Source organism: Typopeltis vanoorti, chromosome 1 (genome assembly GCF_054136105.1).
Source record: "Typopeltis vanoorti isolate ZY-2024b chromosome 1, IOZ_Tvanoo_1.0, whole genome shotgun sequence".
Classification (NCBI taxonomy): Eukaryota; Metazoa; Arthropoda; class Arachnida; order Uropygi; family Thelyphonidae; genus Typopeltis; species Typopeltis vanoorti.
Window position 1 is genome coordinate 141,724,532 of NC_143549.1, and position 18,943 is coordinate 141,743,474.

General features: G+C 34.9%; 1 protein-coding gene across 1 annotated transcript in view; it reads right to left on the minus strand.

The window, feature by feature from the left end:
• Positions 1-18,943, minus strand: part of LOC150110489 (phosphatidylinositol 4,5-bisphosphate 3-kinase catalytic subunit alpha isoform-like) — a 329,148-nt gene that overhangs the window by 166,333 nt on the left and 143,872 nt on the right. The window contains exon 7 of the mRNA XM_090394138.1: positions 11,845-12,033. Coding sequence (XP_090250264.1) covers positions 11,845-12,033 — 189 coding nt within the window. The remainder of the gene's footprint in view (positions 1-11,844; positions 12,034-18,943) is intronic.

An 18,943-nucleotide genomic window follows, 5' to 3' on the forward strand; every position in this document is an offset into this window, starting at 1 on the left:
AAATTTGTTAATGTTGTCTGTTGGTTTTTTTTTTCTTCATATATTTCACAATAACATCTGACTTCTACTCAAATTTGCTTTTCGACTTTGGCAAAGCGATCAGTGTCTTGAAGTCCTTGATTTAGTTTCGAAAATACTTCAGCTAATCCTTTTATAGTAAATTTTTTTAACGATTTTGCTTCTTCATCTTCCTCATTATTCTTTCTTCTTCTACAACTCTTTCATTTTGGAAAATCAAATCTTGATCAGCAGTTCACCTTCTTTGTGATCTGTTAATTCTTTTATATCGGTAATATTGATTTCTAGATCCCGTTTTCTTGCAATTTCAACGATTTCTTCACCAATTTGTTCTAACATACTATGTTCATTGTACTCTTCAAGAGTCTCCTGCGATAGTAACTTCTTCCAAATTCCTTGCATACATTGTTCTGATACTTCCTTCCATGAAGTTTCAATGTTCTGGATACATTGGTTAATATCATAATTTTTCCAAAAATTGCGTAATGTTATAGCATCATTGTTCATTGCTGTTATTGCTTAAGAAAATGGAGTTGTCAGATAATATGTCTTGAATGTAGCAATCGAACCTTGATCCATAGGTTGAATCACAGCTGTTGTATTGGGTGGTAGATATATCACATTTATATTTTCATTCAAATCGCCGATGTGAAGAGGATGTCCTGGAGCATTGTCAAGCAGCAATAGAATTTTAAAAGGAATATTTTTTTCAAGACAGTAGGCACGTACTTCTGGAATAAAACAATTTAAGAACCAGTCCTCGAATAAAACAATTGTCATCCAAGCCTTAGAATTACTCCTGTAGTAAACCAGCAACTTATTATTGTCAATGTTTTTCAAAGCTCTGGGGTTTTGTGAACAGTACACAAAAAATGGTTTTAATTTAAAACCAGCAGCATTTTCTCCAAGAAGAAGCATAATCCTATCTTTAGATGCCTTAAAACCAGGTGCCGATGTAGCTTCTCTGTGAATGCAAGTTTGTTCTGGCATTCTTTTCCAGAACAGTCCGATTTCATCTATGTTAAAAATCTGCTCTAGCAAATAGCTTCATCTTTTATCATCTCTTTCAAATTTTTCTTGAAAATTTCGGCAGTTTCAAAATCGGAACTAGCAGCTTCTCCCGTTATTCGTATGTCATGCAAGTTAAATCGGCCTTTGAATCGATAAAACCAACCTTTACTAGCATTAAATGTATGCTCGCCATATTTACCTTCTTGTTTCCTTAAATTGTCAAATAGGCTGCGTGCTTTTGTTTGAATCGTAAACAAACTGAGAGGAATATTCTTGTTGATTTGATCATCTATCCATATCATTAAAAGCTTCTCCATTTCATGAATTGGCACTTCTCTTTTTTTTCCCATTAAAATTGTACATTTCATATTAACTGCTCTTTTAGCTGCCTCCATTATTCTTGATTTATCTTTTATAATTGTTGGAACAGTTGAATGCGATAGTTTTTCTTCTCGTGCTATTTCACTGACTTTCTTTCCTTTGTCATATGCTTTAATGACCTTCATTTTAATATCTAAACTTAAAGCTTTCCTCGCTTTCTTTTTTATGTTGGAATTTTCATCAGTAGTATTATTTCTCTTACTAGACATGATAGGGTTACGATGAGATACAAAAATTGCAACAAGATAAACGAACACTTCGACTGCTGATTAGCAACTAATGTGCCAAAGGCTGTGATAAGTTAGAAGTGACTGAATCATAGCAGCGGCTATTGCGTATTGGTGATAGGCTTTGCTTGTTTAACTTGTTGAATGGAGATGCTGCAATGCGTATACAAAAGCAATGTGATATACGTATGTATTGTATATGCTGGTGGCAAAGTTAAATTAGAGAATTTTTAATAATAATTTTTGGGTGTTGTAAGTGCGAATTGTTGTAATTCAAGTCATCGTAAGTCGAGGACTACCTGTATATTACAAATCCATCCAATCATTGAATATTGCTCACATCTGGGGATGGTACCCTAAAGAGTTCTTTAAAAATGACTAATTCTGCACAGAAAAGGGCAGTTAGACTGATAAATTATCCCTCTCTCACTAATACACTTCAATCACTTTCACACAGGCATTCACTTTCCACTGCTTGAATGTTCTAGAACTAATACTACTACTACTACTATGGCTTTTTATTTTTTTTTTTATACAAACTTTTTATTATTATTAATAACAAAACTGTTCATGTATGCTTAATGGCAGTTTTCACAAACATAACCTAGCATGTTATTCAAGGAATTAGTATTTTTTATGCACTTAAAAACAACAACAACTGCTGTATGTCTTATTTAGGCATACACAGTATGTCTGGAGGACTTCAATATAGTACTCAGAAAAATCAAACCAATTCTTGCATGCAAAAAATTAGAGGGAACATGTGTTGTAATATCTGTGAAATCAACATGAAGTCATGCTTTCACAACTCTACAAGTAAATGGAATACATGAAATTAACAGGTTTTTTCTTATATGTTGAAGTAGTCGGATAGGTTTCATTTTCAAGAGACAAAGCACAATAGCACAGTGGTGAGGCACATGCTATGATTTTCAACCATTCTGTGCTTGAATCTAACTTACCATGCAAATATTCTTTTGAACTAGAAAGAAGGAAAAAAAATAATCACATGCATTCCATACTGCATAAGATTTTTGCTAATACATCTGAATTAAATCTATAACGATATATTTAAAAAAAAAACGGCTTAACACATGTAAAGAAAATTATATTTTGATAACTGTCATATGAGCATCATTCTGGAGGAGAGCAAAAGAATTGCCTGCAGTAATTGAAAATATTAACAGCATTTAATTTAAGTTAAATGCTGTTAATATTTAAGCATTTATGTTAAATATTAAACAGCATGAGACAACACTATTAAAGTTCCAAGGAACCAAGGCAGATTATAGTTTTGTAATTTAAAAAAAAAAAAATTAATAACTAAAATAATGAAAAACATAAATAGTATAAATTGTGAACAGTTTATTGCTATTACTTCCCGAAACTTAGATATAGGCATGTAGTCTATTCAATTAAGATTATGGTGTAGTGTTTCCAGAAATAGATAAATGAATTTAAATCTATAGTAGAGTAACATCTGATTCTAATGAATTCTAGGCCTAGTGTCAATGGCATAAGATGCAAGGCTGAATCCTCTAATTTTGAAATCTTATATCATCTTGGTATTCTTTGATTCTGATCCTAGCAGAATGGCCTGTCTGTCCAAAATAGCTGACACAAACAGAGTACTTGATAGACACAAGGCAAGGCTATTGGAGGAAGTTTATCCTTAGTAGATGGTAAGAAAGAAAAACTGTTGTTAGATTCTCATTCAATAGTGAACTTGATACAATTGTATAAGGAGTTAATTCTGTTCAAAAACTGAAGTAATTCTGTTTTGGAATAGGAAGAGACTGCAAATATATCATCAATAAAATGGAGTTAAAAATCTGGCTTTCCAGATGCTCCAAGAAGCAATCAGCCAAAGCAGGTGAGATAGGACTGATCGTGGCTTTTCGTTCTATTGGATGATACAATTTATTCTGTCATGTAAGGTATTTTGTACTGATAGTAAATTTAAACAATTTAACAATGTCCTAAGGGAAATCATCTTGTAAAAACTGAAGAGTTTCTACATGATAACAAATGTGGTTTAATCCACTACATTCAATAGTTGATTGCATCAGTTCTCCTTTGACAAAGCTTCTTCAAAACCTAGCTGGCCATTCCAACACATAAATTAAAACTATTTACTTCAAGGACACTTAAAGATATTCATTTGTTGGACCCTTAAATTATGGTTTCTCTATTTACAAACATACCTCTCCCAGAAACTTGTTTTTACACGGTGATTTTCCAGGATATGTTGTTAATTATTTTAAATTTACCATCAATGCAGGATATGTCTCATGGCAGAATAAATTTTATCAGCAAATAGAAAGAACAGCTATGGGCAGTCCTATCTCACCTGCTTTGGCTGATTGCTTCATGAAGCATCTAGAAAGTCAAATTTTTACTCCATTTTTCCTCAACTTTGTATCTGGCTAAATTTTGTTAATGTTTTATTTGCAGTCTGGTCCTACATTGAAACAGAATAAACTCCTTACACAACTGCATCAAGTTCACCAATGAATGTGAATCTAACAACAATCTTCCTTTCTTGGATACCTTAGTAATCCGTAAATCATCTATAGGCAACACTGATTTTTTTAACCCCATGGGAAACATTCTTCCTTCATTGGTAGGTATATCCACCCAGCTTCATATTATCATCTTTTGCATAAGTCAGGCATTATCAAAAGTCTTATATACAAAACATGTACAATTTGTTCTTCAGATACTCTTGTTCTGAGACTACAATTTTGCTCTGCTACTTTCATCTCTGTGCAGAGGTAAGTGTATCACTAATGAAGCAGTGGAATTTGCTGAACTACTGTAAAACAACTGGGATTTTTATTATTGTATCTGTCAATTTTAAAGGACATTAAAAACAAAGTTAAGAAAGTTGTTTTTAAGACCTTGAAAAAACTAGAATATGATGAGATATCTTTACATCCTTTAAAAATTATTTGTTGACTTATATCATCAATTTCCTGATATGTACTCTCAAAGGGTGTGCAGGCTACTGTGACAGCTGCATGTTTACATTATTATTAATCTCCTATCAACAATTTTCCTCTAAATTAGTTTAGTACTTGTCAGCACAATAATATTGTCACACTGAAATGTCATAACATTTCATGCTTCTAAAGCACTTCTGACTGAATCAATCCACCTAGACCTTGGTCTTTCTCTCAGTCTCTTTCCTGCTATCTTGGCATCAAACACCTGTTTTGCTAATGTTTCCTCGCATATTCTATTTAAGTGGCCATACCACCTCTTCGCCAAGTTTCTCTTCAACAATTCTTCTCAACATCTTTTCACGTATGCTTGCATAAATCTTACCTGAAGACTTAATAGAAAAATTCCTCTGTAATTCTCACATTTAGCTTTATTTCCTTTTTTATAGATGGGAACTATGAGCTCTACTCCAATCATCTGGAATTGGACCTTCTGACCAGGCCCTCTGAAGTGTTGTCACTTATATATATAATATGGAAATCCCACTCATGAAAAGTTGGCCAAGTGGTTAGCGTATCCCAGTCAACAGGTCATGGGTTCGAATCTGCGAATACTTGTAACCTTTGATATAGCACAGTATGACCTTTTGTAATCCTTGCTGCATTAAAAGCATAAATCATCATAACTCATGAAAGGTTCTAAATTCATTAGTACTGTAGTAGGCCAAGCATTAGATACTCTAAGTACCCTGATCTGGAGACGAAACACGGAACTTTTTCAGGCCACTTTAGGCATTTAATCAACAGAATGGTGATTTCACACCTGATGATGAAAATTATCTCTTACCTGAATTCTTTCATTTAACAACCATGAGGAATTCAAATGCACAGCCTGTTGGTTGATGGAGTGATGAGGAGGAGGGCTAACCACTTTGCCAACCAGGCTGATGACTGTTTAGTATGTAAAAAAAAAAAATACTAATTTACAACAAAGTGAGCACATTACCTTGTATTCATCTCAGTTTCATTTTCTATCAACTAATAACCTTAACTAGGGTTCATAATAACTTGAGTTTTGTATGGAAAGACTTTTATTGGGATTATATTGATCAAGTGCATATAATAAACAACTAAGTATACCAACTAGTTTCACCAACTAAGTCTGGCATCTTCTGGGTACATAACTGATGTAAGGCACTAAAAAGTAAAAAACTGTTACAAACTATAATCAACCGATTCCAATTATATTAAACAAAGAACAGAGCACATACAATACATTCAGAGAGTATGGATGATATCACTTGTTATTTAGGAACGTTCTATAGTTGGCACTATAATTCAGTTCTGGGGAGTTGAAGGATCTGATAAGGGTCTTCCAGATCACGGGCAAGATTAGTCCTTGGTTCCTGTTAACGTTTTGTATACAGCGGGCAACTGTTGTGGCCTCCTTAAAAATTCAGGAGCGGAAGTCCTCCTCCATGTAAGGAATTGTGCTTTTATCCCACTCTATGGTATGGTTCGTTCTTGAGAAATGAAAAGCTAACCCTGATTTTTCTTCTCTGTTATTATTGACGTCACCTATGTGTTCTTTTTGCCTAATTTCAAGGCTTCTTGAAGTTTGGTCGATGTAATTCAAGCTGCACGAGCATGGTATGTTATAAACTCCAGCATATTTGGAGAAAGGATGGCTATCTTTTGAAGATCTTAAGAATTGTCTAATCGTTTCTGTGGGTTTAAAGGCCACTCTTATTTTATGTGGTCTAAAGAGTTTAGCAATCTTAATGGAAACTGTCCCTAAGTATGGAATGACGATGGTAGAAATATAACGTACATCATCTTGTTGTCTTTGTCGGGGTTCAGATAAAAGTATCTTGTGGATGAGTCTTCGAGGAAATCCATTCATGGTAAGGTTAGTGGATATCAGGGATAGTTCTTCCTGGAGGTCTTGTTGATCTGTTGTAAGGAGAGAGGCACGGTTCTTCAACATGTGTACAATACTAAGTTTCTGAGAAATGTGGTGTGAGGAAGTGAAATGTAAATAACGTCCTGTACTGGTAGGTTCTCTCCATCTTGTGCTGATCTCTTTATGCAGGATTTTGAAAGTAAAATCTTAACTCAAACAGACCCTAAACCCACAGTATGGTGGAGATACGTGGATGATAAAGATATCATCCACGAATTAAGAGAATCTTTCTTTAGGGGTGCTTAAGGGTCAAAGCTGTATAACTGAGAGGAAAATTAGACATAGCCTTTAAAGGAATGCGGAGAACCGACCAGGTCTTCTAACCTAATGTCCAATCCTCACCTGCTCGTGGTGCACCCTGTTGGGTATCTACCTGGATACTGAACGAACGAGGATGGGTTGGCAATTTGGGATTTAGCTGACCAAATTGTATTTTTATTGGTTAAACCAAAATAAAACACGACGGTACAACATGACAAAATTTCATGCTGGCTGGGGCGTCGTACGGTTAAACAAGGTCCCCATTGTTTTCACCAGGGAACCAGGGCGAACAGCGAAAAGTCAGCTACTGGAACAAATCTGAAAACACACCCCAACTGAACATCGCCAGAGTTAAAGATCGGTACTATCAACATAAGAAGCCTGAATGGCAAAGAAATGGAGCTAGCTGAGGAATTAGATAAGTACCAGATCGACATAATAGGGGTGACTGAAACAAAAAAGACAAAAACTGGTGAGATCTTTCTAAGCAATAAATACAAAATGTTATATTCAGGCAATGACAATCAAGGAAAAGAAGGAGTACCCATGGGCAAATATGAGAATGGGGAACTGGACAATGAGACTTATTTGTGCCTATGGTCCCACAGAAGGTTCTACTAAGGTAGAAGTGGAAGAATTTTTTGAGGCTCTAGAGAAAGCAACTGACACAATGAAAAAGGAAAAGTTGGTCCTTGTTGGGGATTTAAATAGCAGAGTAGGAAATGATTGTGAGACATACAAAAATATTTCGGAAAAATTTGGAGAAAAGAGCAAAGCTAATAATAATGGCAAATACGTATTTGATTTCTGCTCAGGACATGGACTGGTTATTACTAATACCATGTTCCAACATAAAAATGTGCACAAATTCACATGAAGAGAAGAGGCAAGGAATAAGAAAAGTCTCATTGACTATGTTATTGTTGATAGTGATCTTTTCTCCCTAGTGCAGGACACCAGAGTGTACAGAGTATTTGAAATTGGAAGTGATCACTATTTAGTCTTGAGCAGGATAAAATTGAATTGAAAACAATAACACGTAAGAAAGTTTTAAAGAGAATAAAAGTTGAGCAGCTCTCAGATGTGAACTGTAGACTAAAATATACAAAGATTATTGAAGAAAAAATGAAAGTGTTTGAGAACAGCAACCAAACCTTGGACATTCAGTGGCAAGCCTTCAAGAAAACACTGATTGATTCAGCCAGAGAGACATGTGGTGAGGTTGTCTGCAAAGATAGAAAAATCAGAACTCCATGGTGGACACAGGAAGTTAAAGATGCAGTGAAGGAAAAGCAGAAAGCATATCGAAAGTTCCTGGCAAATAACTCAGCTTTTGCTCTTAGAGAATACAGAGACAAAGCTAAACACTGTGTAAAACTAGCTAAACAAAAGTCATGGGAGGACTTTGGCAAGAACATAGAAAATAAATATCAAGAAGGTGGTAAGATATTCTGGAGGCTGTTAAAGAAGCGTAGAAATGGAGGAAAGAGTGCTGTAAAAGGAGTTAGAGATGATAAAGGTGACATCAAAACAGTAGAAAAAGATATTCTTGAAGTATGGAGTAATTACTCAGAAAAATTGCTAAATGAAACAAGCAGTGATAGCACAGTGGTAAAAAACACTCAACAGGCATACAGTCAGGAATACATATCCATACTTGAAGTAGAAAAAGCCATCAAAGGCTTGAAATGTGGAAAGGCATCAGGAGTAGATGATATTCGACCAGAAATGCTGAAGTATGGTGGTATAGAAGTCTTACAGTGGCTGCACTGCATGGTTCAGAAAGCCTGGACACAGGGACGAATTCCCAATGATCAGAGTAGAGCTCTAATAGTACCCATATATAAAAAGGGAAATAAAACTGAATGTGAGAATTACAGAGGTATTTCCCTACTGAGTGTTCCTGGCAAGATCTATGCAAGTATACTTCAGAAACGGTTGAGAAGAATTGTGGAAGAAAAGCTTGGTGAAGAACAAGCTGGATTCAGGCCAAATAGAGGCTGTCAGGATCAGATATTCACTTTAGGAAAAATAGTCAGGAAAGCATGGGAATATAACAAAGATCTGTATTTAAGTTTTGTTGATCTGGAAAAGGCATATGACAAGGTGACAAGAGAGAAGCTATTCAATACGCTTCAGTTATATGGTGTCAATGGGGCATTACATCAAGCAATACTTTCTGTATTTGAGTTGTAAGTCGGCAGTTAGAATTGAAGGATGTACAGGAAGATGGTTAAATGTTAAATCTGGTGTGAGACAAGGATGTACATTATCCCCTCTGTTATTCATTATCTATATGGATCACATTATGAAGGAAAGTGGTATTAAACATAATATCAGAATTGGAGATGTTAATGTCAGCTCTTTGCTTTATGCGATGTTATACTTCTGAATAAATCTGCTACAAGTTTGCAAGATTCCCTGGCTAAATTGAATAACTGTTGTAATAGATATGGTGTGAAGGTCAGCATTAAAAAGACAAAGACAATGAAAATAGGTAGAATTGTTGAAAATGTCAACTGTATTGTGAACGGGGAACCTGTGGAACAAGTAAAACATTTCAGCTACTTAGGCACGATTTTTAGTGAAGATGGTAAATTAAATAATGGAAATAGACAACAGAATCAACAAAGCTGGTATGGTTGGAAGTCAATTGAATAAATCCATATGGAATAAGAGAGAAATTAGTCGGAAAACTAAATTAGCTGTATACAGGACAGTGTTCAAGCCAGTTTTAACTTATGGATCTGAGAGCTGGGTCAGAAGTAAAACGCTTGACCAAAGATTAGAGACTGCAGATATGAGAGTCCTCAGAAAGATTAGAGGCATGAACAGATGTCATCAATGGCAATATCATATTAAAAATGAGGATATTAGGAAAGAACTTGACATTGTCGGCATCCAGGAATGCGTTAGCAGAGCTAATCTCAGGTGGTATGGTCACTTAAACAGAACGGGTGAGGAAAGATTAGCAAAACAAGTGTTCTCTGCCAGGTTGGCAGGAAAATGACCCAGAGGAAGACCAAGATATAGGTGGATTGATATGGTACAAAGTGCCTTAGACGATAGAAATATAAGATCTGATAATGTTGGAGTCTTGACAAGTAACAGACTGATTTGGAGGAAAATTGTAGATAGGAAGTTAGTAATGATGTAAATTTTTCATGTAGTACTATCATATCCTCTACACCCTTTGAGGGTACATGTCAGGAATTTGATGATGATGATACTCTTCTATCAGAAGAATTAAATAAAATATGAATCACTTTGTTGTTTAATGGATATAAAGAAACCACAATCCAGAAAATAATTTAGAATTATCATTCTTCAGCCAGAAAGGCTTCACAATAGATTGTAAATCTATTGTGAAGAGGATTTCCAAACCTTACCTGAAAGGAACTTCTGAACAAGGATTCTCTGAAAATATAATCTATACACTAATTTCACACCAATTTGCTTCTTTCTTATCATCTATTAAAGATAAATTGCCTCTGCGATACTTGCCTAATGTCTATCAAGCACCCTCCCTATTCATGACAACTTCACTATTCTGAACAGACTGGCCATTCTGCTAGGATTAGAATCAAAGAATACCAAGAGTATATAAGATTTCTAGAATCAGAGGGTCCAGACCTTGTTTCTCATGTCATTGACACTAGACAAAGAGTTCATTAGAAATTGAAAAAGGATGTTACACTATAGTAGATTTAAATTCAATCATCTATTCCCTAAAATGCGTGAAACACATCATCATCATTCTAATCTTAATTGAACAGATTGCATGCCCACTTCCAAGTTTTGAGAAATGACAGCCATAAACTGTTCAAAATTTTTACTATTTATATTTTTTATTATTATTTATATTTTTTAAAATTATTTTTGTTATTAATTTTTTTTCATTACAAAACCACACTTAACCTGGTTCCTTGTCTTCTGCTCACTCAGCTGCAAACAAGAGATGTGAAGTATGACTCCTGCTATTTATCTCATCTTTATGTTGACATTTTGAACATCGTAAGCACTTTTTTTGCTCTCTCTCTCAATGATGCTCATGTTACAGTGAGTGAAATAGGAGTTGTAAATAAATTCTAATTTTTACATGTATTAAGATCCCCTTTTTAAAAATATATTATTATGTCTACCACACATTTCTATAAAATGTTTAGTAATAGAACTAAATCTACAAAAATTTAATCTTTCAAATACTATTCAATAAAGGTAACTGATGTTAAAGAAAATTTAAAACCTTCACACATTCTTTTTTTAAAACAGAATGTAGCCTCAAATAAGAAATCATACTTCCCATAGGTTCTTATTTTAAAATCTTTTATGAACATGCTGTGCATAAAACTATATACACTATAATAATAATTATTATTATACATTATAATAATTATTATTATACAGGCAACTCCACGGAATCCAAAGACTCATTCGTGGGATACCCAATCTATCCACACAATCTATTATACCTCTCCTTGAACCCATTAAGAGACAAAGCACTCACAACTGACTCTGGCAACCCATTTCACTCATTCTCAACTCTCCAAGAAAAAAATCTAGTCCTCACACCCCTACTAACCATACCTTTATTCAACTTCCAGGGATGACCCCTTGTTCTGGTCCCTCTAGCCAAGTGCTAAAACATCACTTATTAAACATCAATCTTGTAAAACTCTTTAAGGAACTTAAATGTTTCTATCATCCCCACTCTTTTTCTCCTATCAACCAACTTCCGCAATTCATGCACTCTCAATCTATCCCAATAGGGAACATTCCACAGGCCACTCACCATCTTGGTCACTTGCCTTCGAATCTTCTCTACTGCTGCCCATGAAATCCAGGAGACCAGTTACATAATCAAACAGTTATATTATAAAATTTATTTTATCTGAGTATGAATGTTAGCACATGGACTATTAATAAAAAAAAAAGAGCAACATAATACATATAACTACTAAGAACAGGATAAAAGGAACTGTATGGTGAATCATAGTTTGAGAGCAATTTGCAAAGGATCAATTTCAAACAAAATACTTACTTCTCTTCTTTTACGGCGAGATACTGAACAGATAGATAGACACAATCGAGCACTGCGTGCAATATCAGGAATATACATGTCATATTCTAACCATTCATCCCATTTTGGATTAGAAAACACAACCTGCTGGGTATCTCGATTTTGGCATAATGGTTCAGTTCCATGATAAATTCCAGTTTTTACATAAATCTAAACAATTAATAGCAGAAAGCAGTATAAATATCAAAACATTATATACAAATAAACCACCCAATCAACTTTTTTAAAATAACAATTTTATAACAATAACATAATGTAACAGGACAATGATAAGTAACACCTAATTCAAAATGTATTTCACTTATCATTCAACGATTTTCATTTAGGATGGAATGGCATGTAAAATGTTAACTGGTTACATGCTATCATGATCTTCCACAAAGTGTAAAACAGTTACCTTTCCAAATATCTTCAAAGTGTAAAGGAAGTTATCAGGGAAGATCAGCCCTTCTTCACTGGCATAGTGGTAAACAGCATTCATCATCCTGATTTGCTTGAAATAATGCAGCCCATAGCCAAACGATTTAATGCTGATTTATCTTATGTACATCCTTTAATCCTAACTTACAACTTAAATATGAATTAGATACTGCTCTATAATAAGATTTCATCCACACTATATAAGTTTTATTTGCACAGTATTTATTAATGCCTTTTTGTGACCTATGGAACTCAAGAAGAAATTCTTGCTCTAGTCTCATCATTTCTTTATTACTTACCTTAAAATTATAAACAAATAATTTTCTTTAGCATCTTCTTAAGTATGCCTGTAGAAATTCCTCTAGACTTCTTAACATTTTATTTAATTTTATTTTTTTAAAACATGCTAGTCCACTGAGAGATCAACTTCAATTTTTTGAAATGTTATTTTATGTCTAAGATTTCTGAATTAAGCAGTCTGAAAATCTTATTTTCATATATGAAAATAAAACAGTTTTCATTTAGGATGGAATGATGGTTGATTCACAAAAAACATTTTAAATCATGATAATCATAACACTATGAGTTCTAAGATTCAATGAAGGATAGTTGCATATGCAGTAACTGATAAGCAAAAATAATTAAATCATTTTGAATAAAAGATATTTAGTCTCCAAAACAGATTTCAAAAAACATTGAAGTACAAAAATACAGTTCTTTACAACTCATTTATGTTATTTAAAACTTTTAATGATACTGGCCATATTTAAAAACAGTGAAAGAGAGAGAACTAACTTTTCACATATTATTCAAAATACCCCACTTCAATCAGAGGGGGTTCAGGATATTTTAAATAATATGTGAACAAATCATGCTATATGCCAACAAATGAATCAGACAAAAAAATGGTTATCATGAAGGGAAAAAAAAAATCCAAATATATACATAGACATCTCATCATCTCATCTCATCTTCCTTATACCCTCTTTTACCTTGCGGTGTCGAGGGTCCATTGATCATCGGACCTCACTCCGTTTACAGGATAAGGTGGTCAGCCTTATGCCTCGGTGTATCCTATGGCCTGTAGTGTTGAGCTCTCAAGGCCAGTTTGCCTGCTTTGCTGGATGAAGAACCCCAGAATAAACTGGCGAAAAACCCTGCTGTCCACGCCCAAGACTGGCTAACTTGGCTATGGCTGAGGAAGATCCTTCAGCTCCTCACGTCACCGACGGGAATCGAACCTAGGACACTCCTTCCCCAGGCATATGGTTGCGAAGCGCATAGCCACTAGGCTAACCGTGCGGGAAAATTGTTTTACTATTTGAGATAGTGTTTAACAGTTTTGAGATACAGTTAGTTATCTACAGAAATAATAAATTCAATGGATGATGATTTAGTAGAAGATAAGTTTTCTGGTATTAAAAGTAGCCAAATGAGAAAAGCAACTGTCAATGAAGTTGATGTAGAGATCCTGCAGGATGACTTAAACAGACTAGTGGTATGGGCAAAGGTGAATGGCTACCAGTTTAATATGGCCAAGCGAATGGTGATTCACTTTGGGAAGAAGATATCACATACTGTGTACTATGTTGATGGAACAGAACAGCAGTAAACTGATGAGACCAAGGACTTGGGGGGGGGGGGGTTGATTGTGGACAGGGAGTTGAAGCTTAGAGGTAGCCAAAACAGCACAACAGATTGTGTGGTTGTTGAACATATTAACAATCAGGGATAGAGAAGTTATTGTTCCCATTCATAAGGCTACATCTGAACTACTGCATGCAGATCTGGTCACATGGATTGTTTGGGAATGAAGAAATGGTCCAAAGGCAAGTGATAAAGATTGCATCAGATGTATGAAATGCTCCGTATGAGAACAACTCGAAGGTCCGTGGGCTTCAAAAACTGCTGAAGATGAAAAAGAGGAGATAGATGATAGAGGCACATAAGTTATTAATGGGGTTTTATAGGGTTGACAGTGAAGACTTTTTTTCAGTACATTGCAGGAAAGGAAAGGAAAGAATGAGGGATCACCCATGAAAATTACATAAGAGTGTGGTTAGCAAGGGTGTTAGGACTAGATTTTTTGCTTGGAGGGTGGTAAATGGGTGGAATGGATTACTAGAGGTGGTTGCAAGTGGTTCATCAGTGAATGAGTTTATGATAAGTATTGTGTGAATAATGGATCTCCCACGATGAGTCTTCAGACACCATGGAGACACATGTATAATAATAATAATAATAATATGATTTAACTAGTGATTAATACAGTATGGGAAAAGACATGAAAGGACTACTGGAAGAAGTGAGAGCGAAAATTGTTAGTCTGTTACTAAGATAATGATAGTGCTGAATTAAGGAGAAGTGCTATGATGGCAAACAATTCAATATGCAGGTTGTGTGGAAGGAATACATGCCAGTTTTTGGATGTGTGAATTGAGTCTGATGGAGGAATTGACTTATAAAAGAGAGACAGATGGCACTTAAATGTGTTTGGTATCAGAAGTCTGGGGAATAAATAAACTAATGAGGAGTCTGGAGAAATTACTAAATGATATGACACCTAATGCAGTCAGGGAATCTAGATTATGATGGAAGGAATGTGAGTGAGTATCTACACATAAAAGAAACTAAGTTATGTAATTGTGATAATGACATGAACGTGCATATTCAGAGAGGTGAGTGTGATGAAAGGACAACTGTGTGCCTTCAGAGAGGTGAGTGTGATGAAAGGGCAACTGTGTGAACACTTATTAGGCATGTATAAGAATATCTTCATAAGTGAGACCAGGGCTTTTTTCCAGCCAGAACGCGTTCTGGTAAACTTTTAGGACTTTAATGATCCCTAAACATATATTTTATAAGTATTTCAAAACTAGGACTGCCTCCATTTTAAATTCTCAATTATGGTCGTTGACAAAGTAAATCAAGGGTGATCTTTGGTTCAAACAATCTAGTGCTGTTGACACTGAACTTCGAAGTTTTCAATTAGAATCGATAGTCAGCCGGAAGTGGAACTTCTATGTGAACAATCATACAAGCAGACGTTCTCTACGCAAGTAGAGTTGCACCTTTACAACATGGGTGAGTGAGGTTAGCGTAATTCATGGAAGTTTCACAAGTTTTACGTGATGAATAGTAAAATAACAATTTTTCTCTTCCACTCCCGCACCTAAAAAGTTAAAGCTCGAGAACAGTAAGTGTAGTGATAGGGCAAAAACAGACCCGATAGCCAGTGATACAAAAACTGGAGGGATAAAACACATGGCTGCTACAGTTGCTACAATGACGAGTAAAGATGCCCAAGAAGATCTGCCCGACTGTTGGACTCTAGGCAAAAAAAGCTGATTTTTGCAACAAAAATGAATGGCTGTTGGCAGAGAATAAAAACATTCACTGTAAAATATGTAAGGAAGTCGTAAGTTTGGGAGTAGAAAGGAATAAGCAAGGTATGAATATTTCAAACCAATGACAAATATTCAAATTTCTCATTATGGTAGGAATAAAAAAGAGCAAATGACTTCACTACGTAAAAAAATTCACGATCATAAGAACAGTTCAGCTCACATTGCTGACGCTAAAATTATAGAATCTGCAAAAGAACGAAAACTGGAGTAGCTTATTCAAAAGCATTTGAACATGAGAAAGAATCACTTGTAGAATCTTCAGAACAGCATATAAAGTTGTAAAGAAAACCTATGCTGTCAATGACTTTGAATCAGAAATTGAGCTCCAAGAATTGAATGGTAGTGACATGGGTCGAATTCTGCATTCTACATGTGCTTGTATGAATATAACAAATCATATTGGAACTGAAATGAAAAAAATCCTTTTTAAAAAAATAATAGAGTCAAATTGTGAGATTTCCCTTTTGATTGATGAAAGCATCCCTATTAGTCAGTTGTCATCGTTAATAATATATGTATGCACAATGCTACCTGATATGGAGCAACACATAAATATTTTTGACACTGTAGAGTTAGAAAATGCATCTGTACAAGGTATTTTCCATAGCTTGATGAATACCCTTAATGAATTGGGGTTTCATGATGATTATTTAAAGAAAAATGTTGTTGCCATTGCCTGTGATGGAACAGCTGTGATGTTGGGTATGAAAAAAAGGAGTAGTAGCTTTGATTAAGGAACGTTATCCTCACATTTTGGTTTGGCATTGTGCCCACCATAGACTTAAGATCTCTGTTGGTGATGATCAAGCACTTCAAGTCATTTCTTGACAAACTTTACTATCTCTATCACCAGTCACCCAAAAATGAAAGCAGTTGAAGATCTTGACAAGGAAATCTTCAAAATTGGAAGAGTTTTAAGTACACGTTGGGTGGCTACTAGTTTTAGAAGTGTTTCCACAGTGTGGAAGGACTGGCTTTATAATCTTTCCAATGTGATGCCTTCCAAGAATTGTCAGAGCTTAGTGTTGAACTGCAAGCAAGCAAGGGATATTACACTCTGCAAAGCTCACAGCAGTATATCAAGGCAGGAAAGTCAATGGCAGGCCTTTTTTATTGTGAAGCTGTACGAGCAGTTGAAATCTGAACTTTAAAGGAGCAACTTTGGAGAAGAGGATAACCAGTCGATCAACAAATGTGAATCGTTCTCTTGATCCTTCAAAATTTTATGACTGCTTGAAACCATGAATGGAAAACCACCTTCTATCTGCAGAAGAGATGCAAATTCCAGAATGGATCCAGAATGTTGGCCAGACGGTGCTGAAAGGAATGTTACTTTCAGTGAGACTGAAGTGGAGAGTTTATGTAAGAGGCTAAGAATTCCAGAACGACAGGTTGTTAGAGGTTTTCGTGAATTCCTGACAGAGAAGAAAATACCTGCTGCACCATTGCAGTTAATAAACACTATCAACAGCATCCCCATTTCTACTGCTGAATGTGAGTGTGGCTTTTCCCAGATGAACCTGATTATCACATCAAAAAGAGCTTTTCTACAAATGAAGACCATGATACACTGATATTCATCAAGCTGGTTGGGTCTCCTCTGCCTGTTTTTCAACCCTTACCATACATCAATTCCTGGTTCCTGAAAGGCAGACATCTAGCAACAGACACAAAGAGTAAGAAACGAACTCGTGAAGATGGCAACACCAGTGTGATGAGCCCAATTTGGAAGCTATTGTGAAAATTAAGGTATTTTTTAAACTTTTTTTCACCTTTGCTTTAATGTTTTATTTCCATTTGATATATATAATATCCATTTGTCAAAAGTAAAAGAACGGGAGCTTCAAAGGCCTGCTATGTTTTGATTTTATTGTGTTATGAGATGAGATGGTAGAGTTCCGGTAAACTTATATTTAGAAAAAAAGCACTGAGTGAGACAGATACAAATAATTATCTGCAAGTGTTTTAACTGAACTAAGCAGGCTACAGAAGTGAATATACAAAGAAGACTACAGGAAACTTGTGTTCCTGTTGTTGTGCCCCAATTTACGATTTCTACTCAAATCTTACAAATTCCTTTTATCTATATTCTTCTAACTTCTATGCTCGAGATTTTACCAAAACTTATACCAATGTCTAAGTTATTTCTCCCCGTAGTACCCCTAATATTTGTATTTATACTGCGCCTTTTGGGATATTTAGTTTAGGATATTACATACATAAACAAGGAGAAAGAACTCAAATATATCCGAAAGTGTAACTATTGCAGTCGGGACACTTAACTCGATTCTCAACTTAAATTTTCCGCGTGACTAAGTACAATATTTTCAAGTGGTTATCAACTGCACCATTTATGTTGTCATAAATAGGGAGAAAGTCAATCTCGAATCTATCTCTTAGTATTTAAATATTATTGCAGTCGTGACTCTTAATCTCTTTCCTCAACATTAAATTTCCTGCGTGATTAGGTACGATGATTTTAAGCGGTGCATTGGATTAGCAACATCAGACAACTCTTTTATCATTGAACAAAAGGTTTATTAAGTTTCTAAACATGGTACAATTCAAATACTAAACTAAAATACTTATAGACTAACATTAAATTAGTACAAGCAATATGCCTATTTGTGATTATGCCGCCATACACATTAATTCATAAATTCACCTGATGTGAACAAATTAGATCAATTCACACTATATGATTATTCATACTGAAGAAGATTAACAAATTATTCACTGTTAACACATACTTGTGACATTTCAATTATTTTATACATTACATTAGGCATTCAATTCTTAGGATACGTAATTACTTAATTCACACTATTCCGTTATACCGTTAATTGCACTAACACACAATTATGTCATTTAAATATCTTGTGCAATATAATAGACATGCAAAAATACCTTAGGACTCTTAACCATTCATAAATCTTTAACACTAGTCAATCTACACATAACACATTCTATCATATACTAAAGTCCTAGTATAACTTTAACAGTTTCGTATTGGAATCACGATACTTTTCACAGACAAATTTCTAGCTAACATAGGTTATGATTTACAGTACCTTTCTTGAGCTTTTCGTATGGGCCTTTATTCTTTTCCAAACGAACCTCTGGTATAACTTCTCGTAACTCTGGAATACTTTAACACACATATATTTGCTCTACTATCAGCAACGAGGACATCGATCTCTTTACAGCTTTCTGCTTTGTGTAGTTATCACTAG